This window comes from Accipiter gentilis, chromosome 1 (assembly GCF_929443795.1).
Source record: "Accipiter gentilis chromosome 1, bAccGen1.1, whole genome shotgun sequence".
NCBI lineage: Eukaryota > Metazoa > Chordata > Aves > Accipitriformes > Accipitridae > Astur > Astur gentilis.
Genome location: NC_064880.1, coordinates 4529905 through 4550490, shown reverse-complemented (window position 1 = coordinate 4550490; position 20586 = coordinate 4529905). Strand labels below are relative to the sequence as shown.

At 45.5% G+C, this 20586-nt stretch overlaps 1 protein-coding gene across 1 annotated transcript in view; it reads left to right on the top strand.

Annotated features, from left to right (window-relative positions):
* Positions 1 to 20586, top strand: part of SAMD11 (sterile alpha motif domain containing 11) — a 125730-nt gene that overhangs the window by 17971 nt on the left and 87173 nt on the right. Inside the window, 1 exon segment of the mRNA XM_049817048.1 lies at positions 18955 to 19133. Coding sequence (XP_049673005.1) covers positions 18955 to 19133 — 179 coding nt within the window.

Genomic DNA, 20586 nt, shown 5'->3' with positions numbered 1-20586 from the left:
CTAGGCAAAACACCTAGACCTGGAGGAAATGAGGCAGAGGTTCAGGAACTGATACGGCCCAAAACCTTTGCTTACAGAGCTCTCTCCCTCTTTGTGAGCTGTCGTAGTGGCACTTCTTACAGGCAGCCCTAAAGAGACCTTTCCTTCTTCTTGCTGTGTACTAAAAGCCATGAAGGGGAGGGTGTGGGAGTTAATGCTGCGTTAACTCCCAGCAGGATACCCGCAAGGTTTGGAAAAGGATGTGCATTAGCATGTCTCAGCTTTCCCCACTTTCAGCCTTACTGTCAGCAGAGGATTGTTAAGACTGCCGTGGACTTTTGAGGCAGGGATAGCTTGGTACAAAGAATATGTTGGCTCCTGATTTCTCCTGCCCTCTCTACCCAGCCCATCCCCCCGGCCCCCCCAGACCATAGTGATCAGTAGAATTATAGAAACAACATTACATTGGTTATTAATTTTTGGCACATCTGGCCCAAGTACCCCATAGGAGTTTGCAGCCCTTTTCAAAGTTTTGCATATGAAAAACCTCACGTTCTTACAGGTGGAGGCCAAAAGGCACAGTGAGAGCATTTACCCAACTTGGGTGAAGCACTCTTGACCAAAGCAGCCTGAAATGTATTTGAGATAATTCTCTTTCCCTTGTTACTGCTGAATTACCTCTTAATAGGCTGCAGAGAGCTGCTGCTGCAAAGTGCAGCGTGAGCTCCCTTCCTGTTGACTAAAGGTCAAGTGTAGCCCCTTTCTGTTGCATGAGGTGACATGGCTGTTCTGAGTAATTAGTTTAAAAAATACATATGTATCTCTTTGTGGTACCAGAAACGCTGGCTAAAATCCAGCAGGAAATAACAAAGCAGTTGCAAACATGCTTCAGAAGAAATTGTTTCACCCTATGAAATATCCACTGTTGCATTTGCAGTAAAATCAGCAAGAAGGGAGAATGCCAGGGAAATACAAGGTTAAGCAGCTGTCAAATATTTTTACAAGTGTTGTCTTTATTTAAGCAGCAGAAATCTTGGGGTCAGGTTTGGTCCTTTGTTCTGTTCCTACAGCACCTAGCACCATGGAGTTCTGTTTGGGGACTCCTAGCTGTTGTTGCAGCCAAAAATACATAATAATGATCTAGACAGGAGTATGTGCTGCAGTGATAAAGATACTTAAATGCTCTCTCTTTCTCTGTATGTTGGTAACTACAGTGGTAAGGAGGGTGTGTACCTGTGTAAAAGGGGCTGAAAAAAGCCCACGTCTGGCAACACTGAAGAAAGAAACCAGTAGATGAGCGAGTGGGCGAGAGAGGTGGGATACAATTTATAGAATACTGGGAGACATCTTCGGAAAAGTAATGAGGCATTTGACTTTCAGCCAGAATTAGAGAGCATTCTGTGTTTGACTGGACGAGATCAGCTGGAGATGAGCCAGAAGACACAGAGTTTAGTGCAGGTCCTGGAGACTCCAAGGATGTGTATCAAACAGGAGAGCTACCTTGTACCTCCTTGTCAAGTTTCCCAGCCACCTGTACGCTATTTTCCCTGCAAATGACAGAACAGCAGCCCGTTGGACAGGACAGAGCAGTTAGCAAACTTTTTGGTCTTCTTGTGCTTTGCTTCCTTGCAGAGAAGACAGCATATAACTTTATTTTCAAGAAAAAGTAAGCTGTGCTCTGACTGCAGATTGACAGTTGAGGGAATAAAAATTAGATGGTGACTCTGAGGAGGAGATAACAGGTGAGAGGCAACAGCACAGGAGCTCATGCTACATGTTCCTGATTTAAAAAACCATACTCGCTGCTTCTCTAGTTGTTCCAAGGTCAGAAAGGCAGCAACAGTGATGCCAGCACAACAGATCTGCCTGAAAATAAGGCACTTTTGTGCGGTATCCCTCCTCCAGGGGAGGTGGAGCTCTTCTAATCTCCTTCCCCTTATCCTTCTTCCAGCTGACCTCCTGGGCTCAGTAAATAACATCTCGGGAGGCTGCAGGAAATCAGTGAACAACGAGTGGCCTCCCAAGGGGTCAGAATTTCTTTCCAGCTGAATTCCACCTTTGCAGTCTTTGCTAAAGAATCCGGGATTATTATTCATTTAACTTGTATTTTTAAATACTACTCCTTGCCTTTCTTTTGCCCTCCCAACTTTAAATGTGATTTCAGAGGGGATTTTTCTCGAGTTCCGGCTGGCACGCAGTATCTAAACAAACCCAGACCTCTGCCTGTTGGAGTGCCTGGTATTGCTTTACTCTTACCTTTTCCTGTTTGGGAATGGCTCACCTGCCTGAATACAGTGCAGAGGGAGGTTCAGCTGAGCCTTTTGAAATGTCTGGAGGCATTTGTCCATCTGATACCTGTTTATTTTAATAGGGCGTTTAGTTCTCAGGAGCTGTCTCTCAGACCTGATCTTGTGTCTCCAGAACCAACGGGTGTAAGATTTTGGCCCTGACTTTATTAACTCTTATTTTAGCTGTTTCGCCACGTATCCATCAGAATTTGTGTTTGTGGTGGCTTTTGGTTTTGATTTGGTTTTGCCTGTGCAGAGACTACGTTGTGGAGTTCCAAGTGATGTTGTGCTGTACTTTCACATTTGTATTCTGTTTTTGTTTTGAGCTGGAGTGAGGGAAGTCCAAAGAAATAATTTAAATCCATCTGAAAGAGACTGCATTCCCCTCCTTACGTAGGAGCTTACCCTGGCAGGACTGTTGCTGAGCTGTGTTTGCGTTAGGGATCCCCGTACCAGTACCATCCCAGCACAGCAGATAGACCGCAACGGGGCCCTGTATCCCCGCTCCTTTTCTCTTCCCTTCATCTCTGCCCCTCTCGTTTCTCTCCCTTTCCTCCGTGAGCGTTGCGGTTTGCTATCTCCTTCGCTGGCTGCTTGTAGTGGGGTGCGGTTAGGAAAGGGTTGTGCGGAAATTCCTGCAATGAGCCCCAACCCTTCCACCCCCACACGCTGCCCTGGGAGAGACCCAGACGGGCAAGGTGACTCATTTAAGGCTGGCTGAATCCTGGGGCTGCTGGAGGGGAGATGTAAGGCCCCCAGGCAAGGCAGCCAGGCAGCTGGGGGTGGTGGCTGCCGCTTGGTTTGCTTCTCTTTTTACACAGCTGAAAGCACAGGGACCTTGTAGGGTGCAGGGGTGATGGTTTTCAGTTGGCTTTAGGAATTGGTGGGAGAGGGGCACCGAGGGGAAAGAGGAGGGGAGCGTGAATGAACGCTTACCACATCTCTGCCTTCGGTAGTAAGCGCAGCAGGGCCAGCTAATGTCATCGTGCACTGTGTCACGCCATTGCGGGACATATTCAGTACCACTGCAGCGCTCTGAAGCTGGCATGTAATGACGTGCCAAGGTCCCTGACCTCGCTATGTTCTTCCTGATCCGTTAAGGTGGTGAGAACCCAGGAGCAGTAGATCAGCAGAGGTATGTTTCAGATCTGGAGGTTAGTCACTGCCCCAGCTGTTGCTCAGCACTCTCTTCGGAGCTCAGCTTTGAAGAGTCACTGTCACAGACTAGATCACTGTTTCTCATCCTTTGGTCTGTTGATCCTCACTGGTGCATGGGCTCCAAAAGTCTCTGGGAAATAATCAGGGAAAGCAGGCCTGTTGGAAGGAAATGTAAGTTCAGTCCAGAAGGGTGGGTCCAGTCCTTCACTGAAAATATTTTAAGATTCAGCAAATGGGAAGCAATTGAAAACCAGTGGCTGAACTTTCCATTTTTTTGCATTACCTAAGCTGCTCTCTGGGGCAAGGTCCGCACAGGCAGAAGACCTGGAGCGAGATACGGTCTGTATCTTTGTCTTGTTCTTCCGATTAGAATGGAACTGACCCTATCTGCCTCTGGAGGTGGTGATCATGAAGAACAAAAGTCAGGTCTGCTTGCAGGATTTAAGTGGCTCTAAACTTGGGTGGGGGTAAGACAGGGAGAAGAGAATCCCCTCATTTCTTACCCCCCTCCCTGGGAAATGTGGGAAAGGTACAGCTTTTAACTGCTCCCTTCCCATGCCTTCTGGACATACTGAAACACAGGTGTGCCTGTAGAAATGTGTGAAGACATGTGCGTGCTAATGGCACCTAAATATAGCAGCTGCTCCATGCTCCTGTTAACCTGTCAAGTGACTACTCACTCTCCTAGGCTTTCTCAAATCGTAGATATTACTCACCTCCGTGACTAATTCCCTATGGAGGGCCTCTAAAGAGGTTTAGAAAACAAGCCCTCTGTCGCTCTGGGGCACAAAACATATAATGTCTTTCTTCTCAATTTGGCTAATAAGAGGAGAAACTCCTGTGGAAAGACTTACCCTCGAACTGCAGACAGGAGTCCGCAAGCAGGTTTTCTCCGTAGCAGCCCGGCTTCCTTCTGAGGAGGCGTATGCACCATTTCTTGCAATGCTTTGAAAGTGTATGCCTGGGTGTCTGCAGGAAAGACCAAAGCTGTTAATTGGAACTGGTGCTTTCTGGAGGAGGAAGATGAGATGGGAACGTGCCTAGGGTGGGATTTCACTTTCACTTTCACGGACTGCTCAAATGCAGATGCTTGCCGGGTAAAACAGAGCTGCTTAACAGTGCACAAGAGGATCATGCGACCGCAGAGAAGTCTGTGTCTTCTTGGAACTGCAGGGGGGGAATTAGGATTGGCAGAGTGTAATTGGTAAAGCTTGTATTTGGCTGGGATTTTTGTTTTAACAGGCCCAGAAAATCACCAAGTAAATAATAAGTTGGGACCTTAAATTTGCTCTCCAGCACCTCTGACGGCAAAGTATACCCAAGTCGATTTATTTAAGAAGGAAGAGTGCCACCTATTGAGTCACAAATTTCCCCTCCTTCAGAAGGCCGAGTATAGGTACAGTAGTATCCCATCCAGGTACTTTCCAAGCACAGCTCAGCATCATTCACGTGATGGGAAGGAGCCACAGCCTGGGGTGATACACTCATGCAAGAGAAAGCAAAAGTGTATGCACTAAAACCCGTGTGGTTTTCATTTTAGATTTTTACAGATGTGCAGTGTTTTAAAGCAGTGAACGTCAATTGCAAAAGTTGCCATCAGCAAGCTTCCAAATATAGACCCTTTTCTGGAGCAAGTTCTTTGTTTAAAAAACTGAAGAAAACGTCCAAGACTTACAAATAGTTGTGGGCAAGTTATGTTAACACGGCTTTATGTACATTAGATTGCTTGATGATTTGGTGGCTTTGGGTGAAAGAAAAGCTACTAGACTTAGTTCAGAATAAGCGTTGCATGTGCTAGCAGGTTTGTTTCTTCGTGCGACTGTCTTGAAGTCTCTGTCCAAGGTTGAAGTGTTGCTGGAAGCCACGTAAGAGCACGCTGTCTCTGTCAGCAGCTTAGTGGCAGACTTTGTTTCCCCCCTCAGGGAAATGCTTAAAAGCCTAGGAAGGGAGATACCAGTTTCCAGACAAAATGTTTCACCTTTAAAAAACATGAAAACGTGCCCCGCCTCCCCTCACCTTCCCCCAGTTTTATCCCAATTAATTTTGCTTCTGCTTTTCATTCCCATGAGAGATGAAGTTTTCTCCACCTGCTCAGAAAACTCTTCCCTTTGGTATTTCTTTTTTTTTTTTTTTTTTTTTTTTTTTTTTCCTTCCAGCTTCTTCTTTTTTATTCTTTTGATGAATTATTTACCTCTCTTGGGTTTTGTTTTTTTTTTATATTCTCTTTGTGTTTATCTTCAAAACAGACAACTCCCGACACTCTCTACTTCCATTCAGTACTCATTGGAAAGCCACTGTATTTGTTGGTCGTTTATTTCCCAGTGTTATATTTACATGTACAGCTGTATTGTAAATCATGCAGTATGATCTTTTGTTGCTCCTGATGTGCTGAGCCAACTAGTGGCGTATTTCTGTGAGGAGTTTTGGTTTATCTTTTGGTTTTGTTAGTATACACAGTCTAAGTGGAACATCTGGTTCTAGGTGCTGCACAGTCACAGGGAATGGTGAGCACTACCTCCAGTGCTTGCAGAACACATCGATGAGGCAGTCACGTAGACTGCTTGAGCTCAGGATAAAGATACAGGCGTAGCGTGTTACACACGGTTCTTTACAGACTGCAAGCAGCAGCATCAGATCTTCCTTCAGTTACAAGTAGATCTCGCTAGGTTTCTTTTTCAGGGGTGCACTGGTTACTGAGTGGTGGGAGCACCAGATTTGGAGACAGGACCGTTCTGTTCCAGTCTTGGATCCTCCACCATTTTACTGTGTGACAATGAGCAAGTTGTCCCACCGTACTTTCCCTTGGTCTCACTTGCCCGGAAGACGATACAAAAGTACTTCATAGCAAGAACTGCGTGGCCTTTTTGCAAAAACTCCAGGCCTTGAAGTGAAAGCCTACGGACAATTGCAAAGTGCTGATACGCCGGGGTTGGACTTTAATGTTTGCGCATCGTGTCTGTTGAGTGAGAAGAATGGGTTTCACATTGTGATTCCAGGGACTGCACCTTGTGAAGCTGATAATCGGTTCCTTTTTGTTGTCCTTGTCGGAGCTGTTGCGACGCCCACAGCGAGTCATCTGTCGGACACCCCATTTTTTTATACGAAGCGCGGGAGCTAGGAAGTTCGCTGTACTGTCTCTGGATTAGGTTCCCTCCCTCCTGGCGTAGTTAATCAGCACATGTAATCTGATTTCTGAGCAAGAGTGGGGTATGACAGCAACTTGATCTTGTAGCCCTGAGTTCCCTGTTGAGGCGGACGTTCAAATGTGTTCTGGTGACTGCCATATAGCAGTTACCGTGAAGCCCATAAAAGTGCACCAGGGAGTGAAACATCTGCACACTATACCAGGAGGTTGTGGGAGACGCATCCTTGCCCTGACCAGCTTATGTTAGGGATGAGTGTCGTCCTCAGTCATGACATACCTCTTTCTGGTGCTCTCAGCCACGCAGCGTTTTGATGGACTGAGGGCATGTCAGTCCTTAGCAGTGCCAAGAACAAGGGAGGGATTCCCCTGAGTCAAAGAAGCTAAGCAGGAATTTGGCATGCTTTTAGCCTCATGCCTGATACTTTCAGACTTGCTTTCCTTTCATTAATTCCACTCTGTGCTGCAGCTGAAGAGCACGTATTAAAACTCTAAGGAGGCATGTCTAGTAGTTGTTCAAAATCAGTTAATTTTTTATTGGATTTGAAGTCAGACTTCATGGGCCAAACCCACCCCTAGAGGACTGGGGATGGGGAATTGCAGGCAGTCGGGACTTCTTCCAGATAATTGACTTTCTCTTCTGTGTCCACCCTCGCTCTCAGATTCACCTAAGAAGCCTCCCTGTCTTTCCTTCTCCACAGTGCTAAGGCTGAGGGGCCTTTGTCCCTAGCAGCCTCAGCCGTCAAGATCTATTAAATTAAACATACACACACATCACAGCCCTGAGGCTATTAACCCCCCATGCACACAAATAATCCATTGTGGTCTAAGTAGAATAACTTACGTTTGGACCCTGATCTAGTCCAATTCATTTCCACACCTGCGGGAGTGACCTTCAAAACTTGCTTGAGGCTCTGTCTCAAAAGTCGTTTTCTCATTAGCAGAAATGAAATGTATTGTGGAGCTATTGCTCTGTCTCTCCATCTCTGGGGAGGCGAGTGCAGAACAACACTCCTAGTCCCTGCCCACAAATCATGCCAGGCCGCCTCGCTCCCAGTTGGTTTTCTAGAAAGCCTTCTTCCCTGACTCCTCCTCCCTTTCCCTCCACACTAACGTAATTAAGATTAAAGAAAGTCCTTGCAGGGTGTCCCCGAAGGTTGCGATGAGCAGGGGCTGCCATTTCAAATGCTTTGGGCGCCTGAGCGTGCCAGCGGACAGAGAAGGCACCTGTGGTGGCTCACAGCCTCCTGCCATTCCTGCCCGGGACGCTCTGCTCTGTCCTCTGTCCCCCTGATTACTTCATCTGCTTTTGCTCGGCCTTGTGGCCCAGGACTGAATCTCTTTTAAAACAATACAATTTATTCCCATAGTAAACATGCTGTAGAATTGCTTGCTTTGGTACCAGTGTTTGCTTCCAGCTGTCCTCTCTGTCTGTAGTACTGTTAGAGCATAAGGGGAAAAAAAAACCCCAAACCCTCCTGTTGTGCTTTGAGTCCTTGCCATCCATCAGCCAGGGGTCACAGTAACTGCAGATCATATGCTCGGGTCTCAAAAACTGCAGGAAATCAGTCTTTGTTACATGGAAAATAAAGCAGTCTATGGGGAAAATAACCATAAATGTTCATTATTTGTACAGGAAAATCAATTTGTAGGCCAATTGACCAAATAAAGTAATACAATTTGCTGGGAAATCCCCCAGGTGTGGCAGGCAAATCATGAAGTGGAAATGGAAGCAGCGGTTTTCATAGGTAGTCTGTGGTGGTTTGGGGGTGGGAGGGCTGTGGGAGGGAGACGAGGCTTAAGAAAATGAACAAAACTACAGAAAAGGGTACCTTTAGCTGTGCAGCCGGTTGAAGGAGAGGTGCTAGTGAAAGGAGGAGAAGGGGAAATGGTCTTTTTCTTGTTTTTATATCACGGAAGGTGGTGGAAAGAGGTAACAGGGCCACCATACAGTGCGTGATGGCAAGGAAGGTGCTCTCTTGAAGGGGTTGACAAACTGAGAAGTGGAGCCCCGTGGTATGGCTGGAAGCAGTAGGAGCGGAGTAGTGACAGAAACACAACCCTTCTCGGTTCTCCCTCATTTTGTCATCTACCCAGCGAATCATAGGCAAGTCATTTCCATTGTGCAGGCTATGTGTGTGGAGTAAAATCAGATAATCGCCCCAAAAGGACTTTAAGGAGGTTCTGTGAGTCTCACGTCAGTGGTAAATGCCATTTGCAGCCTTAGTGCAGAACTGATTGTTTCTGAACAGTGTCATCAAAGTCTAGTGACGGGTGCTCTGTGCCTGGACAGCTCTTTGTCACGGGTGCACGTTGACACTGGTCAAGTTAAGAAAGCTAAGGATCAATTTGTCAGTCAGCCTCTTCCAATTATTTGAACCAGATCCTTGTGCTTCCTTAAGTGGAGGCTGTGTGTCTGTGCGCATACAGAGGCAATGAGATTGGGAGGGAGAGAGAGGGACATCTTCAGCTGTTTTTTACTTGAAAGATGCATTTATGACCATAGCACTAGAAGGCATTGCTACGATGCTGTAGTCCAGTTGCTGTGATAGTTGAAAAGGGTCCCCAGAGCTGCTTTTCCACACTGGATGTGAATATATTGTCCCTTCGGCTCTGCAGCGGCCTCTCTGTGTGACTCAGTTCATCGGCTTACATGTCTTCTTCACACTTTGCACCTCTGTGAAATGGACCTACTGCTCCTCACTGGCCTCCCAAATGTGTCAAAAGCCCTTAAATAACAAAAGCTTATAAAACACGTCGTGCTTTCCAAATGAAAAGTATTGCATAATGGCAGTATCAGTGTAGCAGATGACAGGCTTATTGGCTCAGATTTCACTGGCTTTTGGCTCTCTGTGATAGGGAAGGGGCTCCCGGGAGGCTATGGCTTCACTCTTGTGCATGCAGCAGGTGTCAGAGCTTTTGATTTGTGAAAAAGGGTGCTTTCAAAGCCTCAAGTGGCACTGCAGAATACAGGCTGTTCAGACGAACGCTGCCAGTCATGCCACATCTGTGAATGAACTGCACCTTTCTCTGTTTTGTTTTGGTATTTATAGTTTAAAGAGTATGACGGGTACTTAAAACACCAGGCTTTTTTTTTTTTCTTCTTTTTTTTTTTTCCCGAAAGTGGAAGCAATGCCTTAATTAATATTTGTAATTTTCTTGTTTGCTTTGGATTTTCAAAGTTTGCTTGGCTGTCGAGAGGGTTGAGTCATTCCGAGGAAGCTTTGTGGGTAGACCTGGCTGTTGCTCACTCAGTGAGTGGCAGCTCTCTCCTCAGATTTTTCGGATCTACTCTTCAGTGCTGGGATCAGACTTGAAACACTACAGTATGTGGATCTTTTTATATCTTTACCAGCCTGAATGATCTCTGTGCAGGTGTTAACTGAAGATTTGAGCTCAAGGTTCTTGAAGAGGCATGTCTACCATGCAGGGAGGCTGGTGCTGCGCTGCTGGGTGGTCCTACCATGGAGGCAAATGTGGCTGATTTTTGGCACCAGCCTCCCTGGGGAATACTAGGATGTAATGCAGAGCTCTGGTTACTCAGCCTCCGCTGTGTGGAGCAGCTGCTGTTTCTCTGCTCTCGTCGGTTTGGTTGCTTCAGTTTTGAGGGAAACTGCTGGGAAGTCAATTTTTTTACAGCTGAGAAAAATTGCCCTCTGGTTAGTTTCCGTCTCATTCTGCCCATGACAAGAGTGGTCCAGCTGTGGGGATGGACAGGAGGCATTTCTTGGGTCAGTCTAACACCAGGGTGTTTGAGGAAACTATGGCTGGGGTTAGGGACTGACAGTCTGCGAGTTCCACTGATGCCCCTAGGAGCTTGCATTTTCAAAGTTGTCAGTGATCATAGGGCACTTCAATATTTTGGAAGCCCAGCTCTTAGGATGGCGTTGGACCTGATTTTTTCAAAAGAACCAGCTGTAGCTTTCAATAACTACAGCAGCAGCAAAATCTTCTTCCATACGGACAACTGAAGAAAAGGAGGAACTGACTCTCAACAAATCCAGGTCTGTCTATCCATTAAGTGAAGGTAGTAATTATTGAACTTTGTAAAACACACCAAACTGTTTAGATGAAACCTGTTTTGGTTTCTGTTACAGCAACAACATGCATTTTGGGAGGAACTGCTTAACGTTTCTGTTTGATCTCTATGAAAGTTGCTGTTTATGACAGTGAAGACTTATCAAAAAAGAAAACAAAATCTCAAAACAGAACTTGAGGCAGAAATTGCACTCTACCCAATGAAAACCTGCAGTGGCTGGTCCTCATTCTTGTAGGACTTGAACAAAGCCTGGGTCTGTCTCCTTTTGGCTGAGCAGGCTTTAAGCCACACTTAGAAATCTCGAGGATCTCAGAGAAATGCTTTAAGTGTGTGTCTCCAGAGCAGAATAAAAGTATAAAGCCCGGTCAAATTCCACTTGATGAAATATTTCAGACTCACTGGGAAAGGCTGTGTTCTCTTGGACCTGATGTAATGAAACTTTGGAGTGAAACATTAATACCTGGGGGGAATGACGGACAGTTATTTTGTTCTCTTGTCTTTCTGTTGCTCAAAAGGTACAGCAGTGAGGTGTGCGAAAAGAAGGGAAAATGTCTGAAAGCATCCATGCCCTTTTGCTCCTTGTCTCTTCACCAGAGAGGAGGAGCAGGAAAGGAAAGAAAAAAGAGAAAAATATGTAAGTTTTGCTTTTATTTAGGAAATAGCATCAGTGTACCACATCCTCAGCTGGTGTAAGTTGACTTTTACTCCATTAATACTGACTTACATTGCCTAAGGACGTGGCTTCACATCTCTGCTTCCTTCTTTGCAACCTCAGACTGAAATGGACAAAGTTATTTGATGTGGAACAGACATAGAAAACAAAGACTAGGCCACTTTTCAGCCTTCTTCCAGAGTTTTTGAAAACAGGTGGCTCCAAAGGACTGATAGGTTTCCTATTTTAGAGTTACCTTCCTTCAAAGACTGGAAATTCCAGTTGGCTTTTCCAGAAAAGCATAGCTCTCGCTCTATTAACAAATTATCCTTTAGGCTTTATAACTCACTCAGAGGTAATAAATGGGAAACGTTCCTTTCTGTTCACAGATCTTGTTCATCTGTCTCTTTAGGGCTTCAGAAAAAAATGTTGTTAATATTGATGGGAAGAGCTGCAGCTTCCCTTCTGTGTAACTTTCTTTTGGTTTAAAACATACATATTTTCTCCAGTAATAGTGGTACCTACAGCCCTGATTCTATGCATAGCCTCAGACTCAACATGTCATTCTCTGCTCCAAAGAGCTTACAATATACAACGTGTAGAGAAACAGGTACAAGGGAGAGAAAGTGTTACTAATGGCTTTTTATAGCAGGGAGGCTGAGCGCAGTGGGGTCAAGTGAGTTGCCTAGGATCACACAGGGAAATTGTGGTTAAGAGTAATTTTCTTCTTTGATATACTTCTTCCCTCTCTCTCTTTCTCAAAAGATAAAATACCCTAAAAATGGGCCTGGACTGTCCGTACTGGAATTGATAGCTTCTATATAAAGCAGTTGATGACAACTGAAAACTGTTAAAAGAGGAATCGTCAAGCGTAGACCTAGAGAGCCTGCTGGGGTACAGTTACTCCCAGAATCTGTTGTCCCCCTGACGACAGCTCTTGGACCTGTCTGGCTATGCCGAGTTGCCTCCTCAGCTTGCCTCTAGTCATTGCCAGAACTTGTAAACCACTTTGATGAGATTCTGATGAAGAGTGTGACACAGTCCCCCAAACCTGGAAGAGTCCTCGTGGTCTGTAACGCCTTAATTTTTTGCCTGACCATTCCTGGCTGTTCCCTTCTGCTCCCTCTACTTTGGGCCATCATCCCTCCTGTGCTGGAACAACTTCCAGCGTAACATCGGTGTCACTGGAAAGAGATGATAAATAATAAACCTGTTAGTGGTCAGGTTAAAGGGCTGGACTGCAGCTGACAGGGAGGCAGAAAAATAGATGCAGCGGAAGGCTGCCGACTGTTGTTTTATTCATTCGTTCATTACTGAACGCTGGAGCAGGAGGTAAGATGAGAGGCTGGACAGCTGCTTCTGTCTGTGACCCCAGTTTTGACGGAGAAGCTGGTAAGCGCAGGGCAGCAGAACTGCGCCCATACCGGATTTGCTGCCGAAACAGTCGGCCTGGTAGCACGTTGGCCTCGAACGCCTAATGAAGGCCCAGGGGAGAGTGGAGGATTATCTTGGAAGGCAACTGACCCTTTCTTAGGTGTTTACACTAATCACAGCTGAAGGTAAATGCAAACTCTGTCAGTTATCCTACAGGGGGATGTGTGAGCTCTGTTGCTGTACGTTTTCCCTAATTAAAGCCATTTGACTAGGTTTATTATTTGAAAAAGTAAAAGAAAAATATTCCAGGCTCTCAGAACCTCCCCCTTTCCTTTTCCCTATCTTTATTATCAATAAAAAGAGAGAGAAAATGCTGTCTGGACTTGAGGATTTCCTTCACATATGGAAAAGATTTAGCATTCTTCAGCTCCCAGCATTGGCAGTGCACAAACCTCCCCTCTTTACCTCCCCCCCCCAGCATTCCCTGTCTGCTCCCTGTATTTCCCAGATCTACATATACAGAAAGAATGCATGTGCTGTTGCTTCTGCAGGGTTTTTTTTTTTTTTTATCCAATAGAAATTGTTTCTGAGAGTTGAATCACAGGCACGTGAATCATCTTGCAAACAGCTTTGATATTTTTATCAGTGTGCAAACTCCTTGCAGTTCTGTGCTTTTTTCCTGGTACTGATTTGGATGCTGAAGAAGCGGTGTCTGTCGGGACTGCACCTGCTCGTCTTCTTGGGTCAATTCCCGATGGGATCAGATGTCCACAGTTTGGCTGGCAGTTCATGTGGACTGGCAAAAGTTTTGCTTTCATGTGCATTTTTTTTTTCCATGGAGCTTTTTGCCTTGCAGCTCATAGCAGAGGCCTTTCCATTGCTGGGATCAATTAAATGCTCACCAGGGACTCTCTCTGTGAGGAATCTTTCCTTTTCTGGCTGACTTTGAATGTCACACCAGGGCGTTCAGCTGTTTTGACCTTGTTGCAGTAGCTCCCAGGGCAGGAAACCTTCCCTAACCCTCCCTTCCTGTCTCTCCCCCAAGTCCTGTGCTCTCCGACGGTCATTCCATCTGCAAGCTCTCCCAGGGCTCTTATGCAACAGTTTGGTTTTTGGTATTCTTGGCTGAGGGAACACGGCTCCAGGGGAGAGCTATGAGGGGGTTGGATGGGTGGGGGGGGGAGAAAGATTTTATTTTGTAACTCTACTGACCTTGCTTAGCCACACAGAGCGGAATTTTCCCCTGCTCTCTGGAAGGAAAGAAATATCGCCACTGTTTTCTTTTCCATCTTTCTGATGGTCCTTTGCTTTCATGACAGAATGATTGGGCTTCCAGGCTTCTCCGCTCAGGTAACCTACCGCTGTTCCCAAGTTGTTGGTTTTTTTTTACTTGTAGTTGCAGCTCTAGGCTTGGGTAATCGGTAACTTTAAATAGTCTGTTGGTACCCATCTGATTTTTCCCGGGGAAAGGAAATATGCCTGTCTGTGATTTTTAAAAACAAAGCAACCCCCCACCCAGACAATACTTTGAGAGGCAATGAAAGCAATTAATGGTGTCAAAAGACCCTAGGAGGGTGAAGTGGTGAGTGACCGAGGGCTGGACTGACGCAGGAATGGCTGGGTGGGTAGCTGAATGTGTCTGGGGAATAGGGGGTTATTGACTCAAACTCCAGCTGTGTTTCGTTAGCTGGAATCATAACCCGCAAAATTAATCTTTAACAATGTATAAAGGGAGGGGAGTCCTAATACATGAGGCAGTTCTGCAGTGCCCTCGACGCTCACCCTTGCAAAAGCTTTGGAGAATTGCAGAAAGGTTTTACTTTCTAGTTACTCCAATTAAAGAGAGGATAAGTGATACTCTGTTCTCCAGCCCTCTCCCCCATCCAAAGGGTGAGGGAGATCCTTGTTACGAAGGGAAGGTGCAAGCTCTGAAGAGGTTTCCTCTGAGCTGAGTCAGTGTTTGTCCTGAAAGCAAACGTCTTTGACTCCTCTCAGGCGCCGAAGAGGTTGTTGGAGGATTTGTTGGATGGTCGGGGAGAGCACCAGTGCAATAACTCTGCAGCAGCGTTTTGGCTGGCTGGCTGTATTTCACCTACAGATGTACGTGCTGAGAACAGGTCCTCAGTGGGGATTCTATGTTCCCCCTGCTCTCAGGGGTATAATCTGTTCCTTATACCACCTTCTGTCTGTACTCCCTGGGCCAGGCACCTGCCAGGCAGGCAACCTGGCTTTGCTGGCCTGAGCCATAAGACATATTTACTGCTACGTATAGTTCATCTTTTTGCTGGGGGTACTGCATCTGTACTAACAGCTGTTGGCTCTGCAGCTATAGAAAGTGCTCCTTCTGACCCATTGGTCAAAACTGTCCTACTAGATTAAGCAAGCCAGCTGGCAAAACACACTTTCCCCCTTTTCTTCATGTGTGTAAAAATGGAGTTATTTAACGGAGGGGAGCTAGAGTCCCCAGATGCCTGGCTGTCTGGCAGTAGGTGACTATTGATTGGGTTGTTTTCCCAAGCATCAGACATCCCAATGAGTATCAACAAATTGGGAGGCAGTTTTCTTTTTAAAATATTCAAACCTTCTTATAGGGTTCATGGTTCAACATCAGCATCCCATTAATGTACGAGATCACTCTGTAATGACACCGTCACACAAATACAAGCTTTTTTAATGTGAGATTATGAGGCTTACATCAAATATCTATAAATCCTAATGTACCTCCCCATATATAGCAACGCCACTGTAGTCTCTGGGTGTATTCTTGCACGTAACACTGCTCTGCTAAGTGCATACTTTACTATCTGCCACTGCGTGCCAAGTGGTAGTTGATAACCCTGAATCTGAGTAACTGTAGGTTATCTCAATATACTGCTCAGCTCCGTAGGTACATGCCTGTCCTGTAAGCTGTCTGTACAGCTGGCAAAGGACTTCAGCAAAAGCCAGAGTCATAGGAATGATTCCTTGGATGGCGCGCTTCTCACAAATGAGTGGGTTTTATTTGCAGCTTGGACCAGTGCCCTTTCAAGTCAGTGGAAAGACAGTTGATTGTAGCAGGGTCTGGACCAGGCTTCTGGCTACCCCTGTGCTTAATTTAAAAGTAATGTATATCTACTGGTGAATGCCTCTAAACAGATTAAGAAAGTGCAATTGATTCAAAACTGACTACAGATGAATGGAGAAGGCAAAATTGATTGGCTCAGTCTATTTTAATTTTCTGGGAATGGAGAAACGTAATAAATAAATAAAGAAATAAACAAAATGCCCCAAACCTAATGGCAAAAATGCAAAGTACAAAGTAAACACAACTTTAAAAAATGCATTGCTAGTGCGGGAATGCAGGTGTTTACAAGGGCACTGGAACCGCTGTGGCCCTGGTTCCGATGTTGTCCATGTCTGCTCAGAACAAAAGCAGTACAGGTCATCTGTGACCAGAGATTGCTGCGGATGCAGGTTCTCTTCTCCATTCATGTCCATTTGCTTGTCTTTTAAGGGAAGAAGCTCTCTGGGGGTTAGGTGATATCTATCTATAGAGGTATGTATATACATATTTGTATATTACATATATAGGCGTATATATGTGTGTGTGTGTGTATAGGGGTATATATATATAAGTGCAGCAGCTTTAGGTGTAAGGATGCAGTTTACAGAAGGGCAAAGTATAAGCATTGTGAGGAGCAGGGGTAAGGGGGAACCTGTGTTCCTGGTCTGGTGGGCTGTTTCTCTAGGTTTAGTGCCTCCCTTTTTGCTGCACTCTCACTCTTGTTAGGGCTGATGAGTCCCTGGGCGGTCACTGAGACCTGGTAACTGCTCAAAGGTACCATAATGGCCATAAAATGATTTTTAGTATCTGATCAGTGCCGTTCTCTTTAGTCTGTGAAGTCACAGCAGAGAGTGAATTGCAATTATTCTGGAGCGGAAATTTGCACACCCTCCCTCCCCCTTCCATTGTTGTGATAAATTGCAACTTCAGAAAAATGTGTATAAAGCTTTGGCGTGATAAAGCTCATGCTGATATCAAGTCCTGGCTTTTCAGCATGACAGAAGTCTGGTTTGCTTTTCCTTTCCTCACCCTCACTTTTCCCTTTCTCTCCTCTTCTCCCTACTGTCCTTTTGACACTGCGCAAGCTAAAGTCACTAAGATGGCTTTAGATGGAGGGCAAGCTCTGCGCACGTTCTCTGTACACACTGGAGCAGGAAAGGGGCAGGGGTGGAAATGCACCTAGTATGCGAAAAGTATTTAGGGGTAGGAGATGCACAATTTATATTGCGTGTTCCTCCAGGGAACAGGCAGCGAGAAACTTCTTTGCAAAGGGCCACGTGAGTGGATCTCTACTACTGTGTAGGGGAGCCCACGGCGGTGAGGGAAAGCGTTTGCTGTTTGTCGCATAGATGCAGTTGGCCCCTCACACCATAGCAATTCACCTTGTGCAGGTGGGTCTCTTGAGAGTCCCCAGCAATATTCGCAGTTAGGATATTCTCCTGTGTGTGAGTCTGGGCATTTGGACTCACTACAAAGCCTGTTGCTGCTTGATCCAAGTTTTGTACTCGGGATACTCAGAGGTGTAGGAGCATTCGCCTTGTTGCTGTCCACAGGTGTGCTTTTCTTCTTCATGTCTCTCTCAATAAGAAAGTGCATGTCTTTTTCCTTGTATACATGCGTTTTCCAATTTTTAAGCCAGTTTGGCCCACTGCTCTTCTCTCCCCTGGGTGTCTGCTGTTCAGAGACAGCTGTGTGCTTGGCTCGGATGTGCATCAGAATGGGAAAGCTAATGTGCCTCCTTGGGGTGATGCCTTCCAGATGGATTTAGCTAATTGTCGCAACGATTAGGTCTCCCCTTAATGACCACAACTGGAATTTATCGACAGAGGTAAACAAGAAGTTTTTGTTTTGTATTTGTGGAAAGTTCTTAATTTGTTTAATTAAAAAAACATGGGCTCTTCTATCACTTAGTCTTCCTCCGTTCTCCCCTGCAGGGAGCCTGAGTGGCTTTCCCAGGACGTTTTCATTTTGCCAGGTTTATTTGGAAAGTTGGAGTGGATGTTTCAGAGAAACTGTCATCAGTTAAATGTTGCTCTGCACTTATTTGACCTGTTTCGCACACCTTTCTTCCTTTTGTTCCAGTCCTTGCTAAAACCATGTTTCTTTTCTATGATTTATCCTATTGAAGGAAGTAAGCCTATATACCTGTACAAAGAAAGTGCATGCAACTGTGCTTCACTTCCCCTCGCTGTGGTTCCCTTCCCAGTTTCATGATTTTGTTCGCTAGAGTTTTAAATTCTCTGGGGCAATGACATTACAAGTCTCCCTGGGTTTCCAACGTACATCTTCCACTGTATGTGCTCGTATTATGGCTCTCGGTCTTGGTCAATCACAGATCGAGCCAGACACTCCAAGTGCTAGAAACGTGTTCTATCACACTGAGAGCTAAAAACCCAACACACTCTAGCTTAGGCTGCACTAGGCTCATATCTTCTTGTGGATCAGGCACAAAGGGTGCAGGGACAGAGTTAATCTGTAATACATTCGCATTACTTGCAGAAGACAGGAGGTTGGGACCAGGGTCATGTTGTGCTAGGTTCTGTACACAAATACACATGCCATGAAAAAGCAGCTTTTGCCTCCTGGGAGTTTTCCTCCTGTTTATTTGTGTCTTGTCAGAAGTGAATTGTTGAGGGAACTACACTGCCAGGACCACCTAGGGAAAGTCTGCACAAGGCAAGACCTGCTAGATTCATCTGAACATGCAAACGAACAGTGAAAAGTAGCCTCAGTAATTCAGGTTGAAATTGATGTGGACTGTTCACTGGTGTGAGAGACAAACCTGCTGCTGGCTGGCATAGGCAGTTTTCCCTTTGCAGTAAAAAGTGTTCTGGATTGTCTGGATCACATCTTCCCTGGGCTACTGGTGAAAGTTTAATTTAAGCTATTCTACTATGTTAATGTGCAACGTTTGGTAGGGAATACTCTGGAGAGGGAGATTGGTGCCTAATTCTGCTGCCATCTTCTTTTCCTGTTGGCGTGGATGAGACGCAAGCTAGGAGCGAAGAGGTGGGGAGAGACTGGAAGCGCATGACTTGAATGTTAGAACTGGAGGAACTAGCTATGGATAAACCTCTTCTGAAAAGTATTTTGCAAAGCGAACGCAGCCTTTGCCCACCCAACTTACCAGTGTGAAACCTGCAATGACTAACAGCATTGCCTTCGCAGGGCAGCCATTTGAGAGGAGCTGCTTGGTTCTGGGTTGCCTAACCAAATTCTTGTTTTTCTTCTCTTTTCCTCCTTCCCTTTCCCATTCCAACTAATTCCATCCTGTGCCAGAACCGGGGTCGCCTAGCAGAGAAGAGGACGATCCCCTTACCTCCAACCAGGATCCCGAAGAAAGAGCTGACCTCAATTTTCTCGCATAGTGACGACAGCGAAGAGAGTGATAAGAGCAATGGTCAACACCCTGAAGTAAAGCAGGAGGAGGATCTCCATATCAGTATCATGAAAAGAAGGTACTTTCCTGCTGGGGAGTGCTGCATTGCAAGAGCAAAGACAGAGAAAACTGGGCAGCAGGTGACCAGCTTTTGTGGGCCAATAGTGCCCAGGCTGCCCAATGGAATAATCGCCAGAGCCTGAAATTAAAGTGCGAATGTCACATTATAGCTCAGAAAGAGTAGTTGGGTCCTCTTTTCTACTTCCTCACTTCTGTTCGGGGCGAGTAGGGCTCTATGGGGCCTTGTACCATGGGCCTTGTGTTTGCACTAAAGGCATCTGGATTTGCAGACTGTAAATTCTATTTCACCCTCTGTCCAGCATTCTGTATCTTTGTGCCTGGTGAGGCCAACAAATTTCATGACCAGAAAGTTATCTGTGGGCCCTTTACATAGCTGTCTGAAAATACAAAAGAGGTGTGTGGGTCCAAAGTCCTGCCTTTTGCTTTCAATTGTCCCCAAATCCTGATGTAATATAAACTGGATAATTTAGTGTTGTGGAGCAAAGCTTGGGAAGGAGGTAGCAGCAGTGGTTGTTGTTAAATGTTCTTGATTATGAGTGTCAAAGAGCATAGCCGTGTCTCACTGATCATGTATGCCTCTGTAGTCTAAAAATAGAAGTAGTGGAGTTACAGTAGGCAAAGAGTCACTCAGATGCTGGGGTTTACCTCAGTGCTTACATGTTTTGATCATGTCTTTTCTCAGTACCATATACATTCATCCTGGAACCATGCAGGATTAAAGGAAGAGAAGAAAGGATTGTCTTGAGTTACATTCTGGTAACTGTCACTTGGGCTCGCATGTCTGGTCTCAGTGCCCATAATATTCAGCTGCAAAATTTTGGGTTCTCTCGTCCCTCTGAGAAAATACGATGTTTAGAAGACCTGTAACTACAGGAAAATAAATACCTGAAGGCACTGTGTTTCAGCCTCCCATGCATATCATTGCAACTCATCTTGATTGTCATCTTCCTCTGATGCATAAAATCACTCAGATTCTAAGACAAGCCCTATAAAAACAGAGGAGTGGAAACCGAAGGCATGTAATTGCTTTTCTTATGTTTTATGTGTTTCTTGCTCCTGAGTAGATAAGCTATTTCCCCCCTTGCCTTCCAACAGATGCTGGTACATTCAGCAACTGAGAGCTTGAAAGTAGGGAGACAAAACAGTAACCAGCTCTTCTCATAAAACCCGCCTGTAATTAAAGTCTGGGTTTATCATTGCAGCTGTCCAACAGCCATGTTCGAGGGTTATCGCTTGGAAATAAAAAGGTGTTTGGGGAATGCATCTGCACTGTGCATGTGCACAGGAGCCACAGAGGAGAGGGAACCCTCCTAATCAGTTTTGGTAAACTGCCCTTCTTCTCCTGCCCCCTTTAATTATGCTTTTAATTCTGCAAAATTACAGTGCTAGATTGTCTCATTAGGAGGGAGAACAACATGATCACTATATAATTGATATGCTGGGCCCCCAAA